The 10,008-nt window shown below is 39.2% G+C and overlaps 1 protein-coding gene across 1 annotated transcript; it reads right to left on the minus strand.

Annotated features, from left to right (window-relative positions):
- Positions 1 to 924: 924 nt before the first annotated feature.
- Positions 925 to 1,380, minus strand: LOC116404507. The gene has a single exon (XM_031887022.1). It carries the CDS (start codon positions 1,378 to 1,380, stop codon positions 925 to 927), a length of 456 nt encoding a protein of 151 aa, XP_031742882.1.
- Between the last annotated feature and the right edge of the window lie 8,628 nt (positions 1,381 to 10,008).

Genomic DNA, 10,008 nt, shown 5'->3' on the forward strand with positions numbered 1-10,008 from the left:
TACATAGTCTTTGCACGGAGTTTGTACATCTTCAATTTATTTCATCTCATTGTTACTAGAGATGAACATCTTGAATTTAGAGGATTTGCCCCCAATTTGTTATGATTCCTTAGTAGAAATGACACCATTGAAGAAAAGAATTAACTCACACGTAGTTCAAGGTTTTTTTTTTTTTTTTTTATAATGGTGGACTGAACTTAAAGTTTTCTTTAAGTTGCTTACGTACCCTTTATAATGTAGGGATCAAGTCATAACGTAGTTCAACTTTTTTTTTTTTCTGGACTGGGCTTAAGGTTTTCCTTAAGCTGCCTACGTACCCTTTACAATATAGGGATCAAGTCATAACGTAGTTCAACTTTTTTTGCTGGACTGGGCTTAAGGTTTTTCCTTAAGCTGCCTACGTACCCTTTATAATATAGGGATCAAGTCATAACGTAGTTCAACTTTTTTTTTGCTCGACTGGCTTCCTTAAGCTGCCTACGTACCCTTTATAATATAGGGATCAAGTCATAACGTAGTTCAACTTTTTTTTTTTTTTTTTTTTTTTGCTGGACTGGGCTTAAGGTTTTCCTTAAGCTGCCTACTTACCCTTTATAATATAGGGATCAAGTCATAACGTAGTTCAACTTTTTTTTTGCTGGACTGGGCTTAAGGTTTTCCTTAAGCTGCCTACATACCCTTTATAAATAGGGATCAAGTCATAACGTAGTTCAACTTTTTTTTTTTTTTTTTTTTAACAAAATTAAGCATAAAATTTTTTAAGAAATTTACCATTGATTGGGCCAATTCGTAGTCCGTCTTGATCAACGATCTTGTATGCGCCATTTGTATAAACTTCTTTAACAATGTAGGGTCCATCCCATTTAGGTGTGAACTTATTTCCTGTATGCCTTGTTGTGATGATCGGTCTCCTTACGGCAAGTACTAGATCACCGACTTGAAAGGAGCGAGTTTAACGTGTTTATCAAAAGCTTTGGACATTCTCGCTTGATAACATTCCAATGTTTGCTGAGCCTCTAATCGCTTTTCGTCAAGTGCTTCTAATTCTTGAAGACGTAACTTCACATTATCTTCGGTAGTCAGTCCCTCTTGTACTGTCATTCTTAGTGACAGAATTTTTCTTTCGAGAGGAAGGACAGGCTCCACACCGTAAACAAGCGAATATGGTGTAACCCTTGTAGGGGTGCGATGAGTCATCCGATAAGCCCATAATGCCTCACCAATCCTTTCTTGCCAATCCCTCTTTGACTTGGAGACAATTTTCTTTAAAAGATTACACAATGTTTTGTTGAATGCTTCTGCTAGTCCATTCACAGCTGCGTTGTACATGGATGACTTATATTGCTTGAATTTGAATTTTTCACATAACTTGTCCACCATACTATTGGAGAATTGCTTTCCATTATCCGTCACGATTCGATGTGAATACCGTATCGATAGATGATGTGTGTTCGAATAAAGTCTGCCACGTTCTCCTTCTTGGCTTCTCTCAAGGAAATGGCCTCAGCCCATCTTGAAAAATAGTTTGTTGCTGCTAGGATATAAGAATGTCCTGCTGATGATTTTGGTGTAATGGGGCCAACCAGATCGAGTCCCCAAGCCTCAAAAGGCCAAGAAGCCACAGTTGGATGAAGAGGTTCTGGAGGTTGGTGTATGAAGTTTGCATGGTATTGACAAGGCTCACACTTCTTCACATAGTCTATTGAATCTTGGATCATCTTAGGCCAGTAGTAGCCCATTCTTCTTAGCTGGAATTGAAGCTTTGATCCCGATTGATGTGCTCCACAAACACCTGCATGTACTTCCTTTAGAGCTTTTACCGAATCTTCTTTCCGAGACATCGAAGGAAGAGCCCTTCAAGAGAACGGCGATATAAAGTTCCCTTGTAATAAATGAAGTGTGCTGCCCTTCTTCGTATCTCAATTTTATGACGAGAATCCTTTGGAAGCTTTCCATGTTCAAGATACTTTATGATGGGTTGACGCCAATCTTCTTCATCAATCAAATAGGATGTTGCCATGTTCACTTTCTGACATTCAGGCCTAACTGAGGGTATAATCCATCGTTGACAAAGTGGTATGTTCAGAGTTACATCATCTGGCATGGTCAAGGTCGTGGCTAAATTTGCCAATGCATCCGCTCTCTTATTTTCTACTCTAGGGACATGTTCTAACATCACATTATCAAACTTTTCTATCAATTGTCGAGCATAAGCAAAATATGGCTTCAAGTCTTCATGTTTCACGTCATATTGAAGCGAGAGTTGATTGATTATCAATTTTGAATCACCATAGACCTCTATGAATGACACTCCGATTTCTAATGCTATTTGAAGGCCAATTATCAAAGCCTGATATTCAGCCACATTGTTTGAACACAATTCGGAAAATGAAAAGCTATAAGGCAACATATGCTTCTCAGGAGCAATGAGGACAATGCCTGCCCCCGCACCACTTCTTCGAGCTGCACCATCGAAGTACATAGTCCAAGGTTCCATAACTTCTGTGAAGAAAACCTCATCGTCTGGTAGGTCATCACATAACTTCCAATCCGAAGGAATTGGGTGGTCTGCTAAAAAGTCTGCTAGCGCTTGTCCTTTTATCGCCTTTTGGGGAATATAGACAATGTCATATTGTTGGAGTAGAACCGCCCATTTGGCTAAGCGTCCAGAGATGATTGGCCTGGATAGAACATACTTTATAGGGTCTGCTTTTGCCACTAGATGAACCGTGAAGGCCTGCATGTAATGCCTCAACTTATCAATGGCAAAGAAAAGTGCAAGACACATCTTTTCGATAGGAGAATAGTTAACTTCAGCCCCAATTAATGTTCTGCTTAAATAGTAGAGAGAACGCTCCTTTCCCTTTACCTCTTCTTGTGCCAGTAATGCTCCTAAGGACCTTTCTTGTGCAGCAATGTACAATATTAGTGGTTTGTCAGGTACTGGAGCTCCCAGCACTGGGGGAGTAAGCAAGTATTTCTTTATGCTATCAAAAGCGTTCTGACAAGCTTCATCCCACACAAAATTTTCTCCTTTTTCATCAACTTTTGAAAAGGTTGACACCGACCGGCCAAGTTAGAGATGAACCTTCGGATGTAAGCCAATCGTCCTTGGAGACTTCTTAGGTCATGCAAACTTTTAGGTCTTGACATCTTCTGAATGGCATCAATCTTGGACTGGTCTATTTCGATCCCTCGATGCCTTACAATGAAGCCAAGAAATTTTCCTGAAGTTACACCAAACGCACGCTTGAGAGGGTTCATCCTTAGCTGATAATTTCGCAAGCGATCAAACACGACTTTTAGATCCTTCAAATGGTCTTGTCGTCTCTTTGTTTTGACTACAAGATCATCAACATAACATTCAACATACCTGTGCAACATATCATCAAACACTTTCTGCATGGCACGTTGATAAGTAGCGCCGGCATTTTTCAATCCAAAGGGCATCACCTTGTAACAGTATATTCCCTTTGGAGTTCTGAAAGCTGTCATTTCTTCATCTGAGAGGGCCATCCGTATTTGATTATATCCAGACGACCCATCCATAAACGACAACGCCTCGTGTCCAGTAGTTGCATCAACCATGATTTCGGTGATGGGCAAGGGAAAATCATCTTTAGGGCATGCATTATTCAGATCGCGAAAGTCTACACAAACGCGAAGTTGTCCATTTTTTTCTAACAGGGACAATGTTTGCTATCCACGTTGGATATTTGACCTCGCGAATGAATCCTGCTTCGATCAACTTGTTGACTTCCACCTCGATTTGAGGGATAAGCTCCGGTCGAAAACGTCGTTGTGCTTGTTTAATCGGTCGATATCCGGGTTTAATTGAAAGATGATGGACTGCTACTTTTGGGTCAAGTCCTGACATCTCCTTGTACGACCACGCAAAGATGTCCCTGTATTCGGTGAGCAAACTCATATATTTATCCACCTCTTCGTTAGAGAGGGACGCACTAATGAAAGTCGGACGTGGTTCCTCTATTGTACCAAGGTTCACCTCTTTTAGCTCGTCTACAGTAGATTGACCACCATCCTCTAAACTTTGTGGGGCATTTTCTGCGTCTTCTTCATGAGTTCCAGTCTTTGATTCCTCAATAATGGTGATGTGATGACATGAAGTTTCACCTTCCCCTTGTTCCGATCATTCTTTTTCAGGATTCGTTAGTATAACATCATGTCTTTTTACCTTTAACGAACCTTGACTTGTATTGAGAGTAACAAAAGTTTTTCTTTTCATGCGAGAAGGAACGTTGCTATGAATTTCTCCATTTTCCTTTGTCTCGCAAGGAAACTTCTTACTACGATAATTCTCGACATCTGTATGCTTAATTCGACGCCAAACTTTCACACGAGACATTGGTTCCTTCTTCTTTGTATCTATGTTGGAATCAATGTTGTCGTGTGATCCTTTATCCCCGAGATGATTAAAAATCGGAGCATGGGGTGCTTGTACATTTTTCTTTTTAGACACACCTAGCCTTTCAAAGGCTGATGGTCTTGTAGTTGTCAAGGCATGACATGTGCTTTCTTCCTTTATGGGAGTCATAGTTAGCCTTCGAAAGACCGAATGTTTCTCAAGGTTTGGTACTGACTGGAGCCTTTCTCTTTCTGCCTCTGTCATGCTTAGCCTTTCAAATACTACGGGACGTGCAACAGATGGTCTAATTCGATCAAATATTGAGATTCTCTGATTATCACCTTCTTTTACGTCAGTATTGTCATCCTCCTCTATAGTTATATGATTGATGTCAACCACTTTTTCCTTCCCCTTTTTAGTTATACGGATCGGTTCTGGCGACTTGTATCCGAGTCCTTTTCTCGACACGGGTATAGAATGTCCTTCCCGTAGAAGCTTCTTTTGAGTTGAGGAGAGCTCAGGTCGGTCATGAATTTCCAAGCTTTTAAACTCGGTGTGAGCTGTGAAATCATAACCTGCTTTTGCCATCAATTTGTAAGCCTTGGGGTCGAATCCGTCTTTCGTTCGCCTTTGGGGCAAGTTTGCTTCCACCAGATCTACCTTTACCTCCTGCTTCGCTATCTTAGTTAGTGGTGTAGTGAAGCTTTCTTTTATGATTTCGATGTCCCCAACTTTCAAACCTTTTGGAGACTCCATGAATGGTGATTCGCCTTTCTTGCGCCTTGACAGAGGGACATAACGCAAAACTGGTGTGTTTGCAGCATTTTCATTCTTCAAGATCATACCCTTTGTGCTGCGAGTGTATGTTTCACCCTTTCCAGAGTTAAAGGTTCTCGCACTTTCATGTGGTTCTGTGGTTGCGAGTGATTTCAGTTGTGAATTATCTTCTCCTTTTGTAAGAGGGGTTTCTGCAGGCAAAACTTCTAAAATATTATTATTCTTTGAATAAAACTTTGCATCTGCGAAGTGAGACTCAGCTTCTGAGAATGGATTAGAGTCGGCTTCAACCTTCTTTACACCGTCTTGATAAAATTTGAAGCACTGATGCAGTGTTGAAGTTACTACTCCGTTTCCATGAATCCAAGGACGCCCTAGTAACAACTTGTAAGTAGTCCTTGAGTCTATGACATGAAACAATGCACTGGCCTTTAGGTCGCCAATTATGAGTTCTAACCGTATCATGCCTATTGCTCTTTGGCTACCTTGGTTAAAACCTTGAATTACTAGCTTGCTATTTGAGAGCTCGTCCATCAAGATGCCTAATTGCCACATAGTCGACTTTGGCATTATGTTGACAGCTGAGCCATTATCAATGAGGATTCGATCGACTCTCTGTTCTCGAACGTATCCAGAAACATACAAAGGTCTATTATGAAGTTTAGATCCCAACAACAAATCCTCATCTGAGAAGTCTATAGACATACAATAAGAACCACTCTCATATGTCATAGTCGGAGTACTCGAACTTGATGCTCTTGAATTTAGCAATGCATCAATAAGGATGGTTTTGGTCTCTTGAGGAAGTGATAATAGATCCTCTACATTAAACCTTGAAAGGTCTTTTGATACTCCCTCTCCTTCTAGTGATCTTGGAGGGATTATTTCTTCCTCTGTTGTGTTGATAGCATGACACGCAACGACTTCTGGGTCTTCATCCTGATGATCACAAAGGAAGCTTTTTGGAAGGAAGTCTGCCAAGGTCACTAAGCGTTGAGGTCGAGAGAAATTCATGTCTTCATTATGTACGAGCTTAAGCTTATGAGTCTTCTTCTTTTTCTTATTCTTTTGAGTCTTATTTCCTCTTCTATAGTTTTGGTAAGAGCGAGACTCTCTTTGGGTCGGGATCGACTGTCTTTTCTTTCGGTGGGTCACCACTATCCACCCTTCATCGTCTTCTTCAATTGGTCTTTTCTCTCCTTGAGGATCCTCGTATGAGATTTCCTGAAAGAATTGGACAACTATAGGCTCAAAGGTCCCGAACTGGACCAAGCTTTTCCTTTGCTCAAAAATCAATCTCGACGAAGAAGCCTCAGACATTATCGTCACTTCAGCGTGGTTTGTTTGAGCTACTTCCTCCAAATCTAGCTCAATCCTTTTCTCACGAGCCAACCTTAGAATTAGCTCCTTCAGCACGAAGCATTTCTCTACTGGATGACTGATGACCCGATGATACTTGCAGTAATTGGGATCATCTACCTTTCCTGCTTGCTCAGGTCGTTTACATTCTGGGAGCTGGATCAGCTGCTTCTCTAGTAGTTGCTCTAGCATGTCAGCGATATCTGAATCAGGAAATGGGTAAACTTTTTCCTGCCTTTCTTTTAAAGTCAGACGTCGCCTTTCGCTTCCATCATCCTTCTTTTCAACCCTCGCTTCCTTTCCTTTGGAGAATTTCAGCGGGGTTGTGTTTACGACCATAGATTCTTTCGCGGTGCTTTTCACTATCTTTTCAGCACCTTTCATCTCTTTCTTATCTTTCTTTACTTCAGGAACAAGAAAATCTTTAGTTCCTCTACTGGCGATGCTCAACTCCATATCATGAGCTCGAGTTGCCAGTTCTTCAAATGTGCGGGGCTTTATTCCTTGCAAAATGTAGAGGAGTCCCCAGTGCATGCCTTGGGTGCACATTTCTACAGCCGACAGTTCGGTGAGCCGATCTTTACAGTCAAGACTTAGAGCTCTCCATCTATTGATGTAGTCGATGACTGGTTCTCCCTTTCTTTGTTTTGTATTTGTAAGCTCCATCATGCTTACAGTACGCCTGGTGCTGTAGAAGCGATTGAGAAACTCCTTTTCTAGTTGTTCCCAACTCTCAATGCTTTCTGGCTCCAGATCAGTATACCATTCAAAAGCATTTCCTTTCAAGCTTCGAACAAATTGTCTGACTAGTTGATCTCCTCTTGATCCTGCATTCTCACATGTTTCGACGAAGTGAGCAACGTGCTGTTTTGGATTGCCCTTTCCGTCAAACTGCTGGAATTTTGGAGGCTGATATCCAAGCGGCATTCTCAAGTTGTCGATTCTTTTGGTGTATGGTTTAGAGTACATGAAAGAAGTCTGAGATGGGCCTCCATATTGTGCTCTGATGGAGCTTGTGATCATATCTTGTAATTGTTGAACGAGAGAGAAGCCACAGAAGTTGATTGTTGTTGTGGCTGATTTTCTTGTACCACGTTCTTCCCTTTGTCATCAACTTTAACGACATGAGTTTGACTCGATTCAGCAGTTTCACGAGTCTGCATCTGCTCCTTTAAAGCTGCAATTTCGTGGTCTCGTTCATCAACAACCTTCATCAGGAGATTAATTTTTCTCTTCATCTCCGCCATGGCAGTCTCGACTGCTACATCAGCCATCATGACGGACATCACATCTGGGTGTGCTTCTTTCAGTGACCTGCTAGAGGCAGAATCATAATCATTATATAGAGGATTTTCCTTGATGACAATTCCAGCTTTAGGAGATTCCATCAATTGCTTCAGGATGCTCTGTGCGATGGCGGAACCTTGGTCTTGCCCTTGGATGATCCCCTTGGAACGACTACGGGTGATAGGTCCCGTGTAGGTGTCGCTTGCAGCTAAAGATTTGGATGCAGCTTTCTTTGATGCCATTGATTTGCTTGTAGATCTAGATGATGAGAGAGAGATGAGAGGTAGAGATGGTCCCACTGGGCGTGCCAATTTGTTCGCACGAGATTTCCGGAGAAATTTAATTCGTGGACTTGAACTTGGGTTGATGTTGTATTTTTGTTGATTTGATGCGATGCGGTTCAATCTCTAGAATTTGATCCTCTGATTCTCTCTCAACTGTATGTCTACGCTTGATTTGGAGGAAGCGGAGCACGTGATGTTCTTGAAGTTTGTTGAACGTCTACGCTTGATTTGGAGAAGCGGAGCACGTGATGTTCTTGAAGTTTGTTGAACGTCTACGCTTGATTTGGAGAAGCGGAGCACGTGATTTTCTTCAAGTTGGTTGAATGCTTACGCTTGATTTGAGGAAGCGGAGCACGTGATGTTCTTGAAGTTGGAGTCTTGGAAGAAAGTTTGTATCTTCAAAACAGCTTCAATCTTCGAGGATGGTCAACTTCAGAAGTTAGGGAGTCTTCTAGCTTTTGGAAGAATTCTCTCTGGATCTTCTAGAGTCAAAATTTTCCAAACGCTACAAATGAGGAGAATTCCTCTATTTATAGAGTTCATTGGTGGGCTTTATGGGTTTGAACCTGGTTGGTCCATGGACCAGACCCATGGGCTCAACCATATGGACTTAGGTTATATTTAGTCTTTGGGCTCAATTAAGCTTATTTTTTTGGCTTAATTGAACTTAGTCCAAGTAAATAATATTTAATTGAACTAAAATTATTAACTTAATCCAACGATTAATATGAAAACATGTGGCATTCTTAGAAGGACCAATTTATTTATTTTAACTCTTTAATTTGGAGCATGTGTCAATTTTAATTAGTCCCCAAATTTAATTATTTGTACTTTTCATCATTAACTTAATAAATGATGTGGCAACTTGTGATTGGTCTCAAAATTTCTTATTCAACAATGGGTTCTTAACTTTATTTATGAAAATGATGTTGAAGATAATTTGAACTTGAAAATTATAAATTACAGCCATAAGACCATATATATTCCACATTTTTAATATTTCTTTATTATGATGGAAGAAGTCTTAAAATGTTAAGTAATACAATGAATGTACTAGAATAGAGTATAGTAATTCAACTTTTTGGTATATGGCTTCAAGTGGGAGTAGTTAATGTCTTCAAAGAATGGTTAAAAAAACCCCAACAATAATACTTCTTCTTTTTAACCTTTTCCCTCAACATTTATTTAAACTATCCATACCAGATCAGCATGACACAGTAGCTAATGTAATCATATATATATGTGTGTGTGTGTATGTATAGAGAAAGAGGGAAAGTTAAGTTTATAATGATAGTATTAAATTTAAGAAATTATTCTTCATCCTTGAAAATATTTATTAAATATAATAAACCTGAGATTCTATTAAACAAAATCAAAAAATTTAAACAAATATTCATTTTCACGTAAACATCATTTTAAAAATAAATTAGTAATTATTGAAGTATATTCACCACCTTGTCCAACCATTATTTATGTTATTTCAAAATTACTTTAAATTTTAAGAAAAGTATTTTAATTATTTTTTAACATGTGAGGTGAGTATGATGTGTAAAAATCGGTGCACTTGGGGATGTGCCTTAGTCTAAATTTTTATCATTTTTCTACTAGATAACCTATTATAAAATCATTTTAAATCACACGGATTGATCCAACAATTCAATTTAATGAGTAATAAATTTCAAAATAGGTTAAATATTTAAAGTTTAAAAAAAAGTAAAGAATTATCCTAAACTTTGTTTCAATTTAGTTTTCGTATTGGTTGATTTTTCACATCTTTAATATTAACTCATGTTAATTAATATTAAAAATAATTGAACAATTAAAAAATAGGAGAAAATCAAATTAAAAAATAAAAACAGAGTAACAGAAATGGGATCTAAAATGTAGGAACCAACAAATAATAATTAGGAAGAATATAAATAATTGGTTTGAGTT

The sequence above is a fragment of the Cucumis sativus genome, chromosome 6 (genome assembly GCF_000004075.3).
Source record: "Cucumis sativus cultivar 9930 chromosome 6, Cucumber_9930_V3, whole genome shotgun sequence".
Classification (NCBI taxonomy): domain Eukaryota; kingdom Viridiplantae; phylum Streptophyta; class Magnoliopsida; order Cucurbitales; family Cucurbitaceae; genus Cucumis; species Cucumis sativus.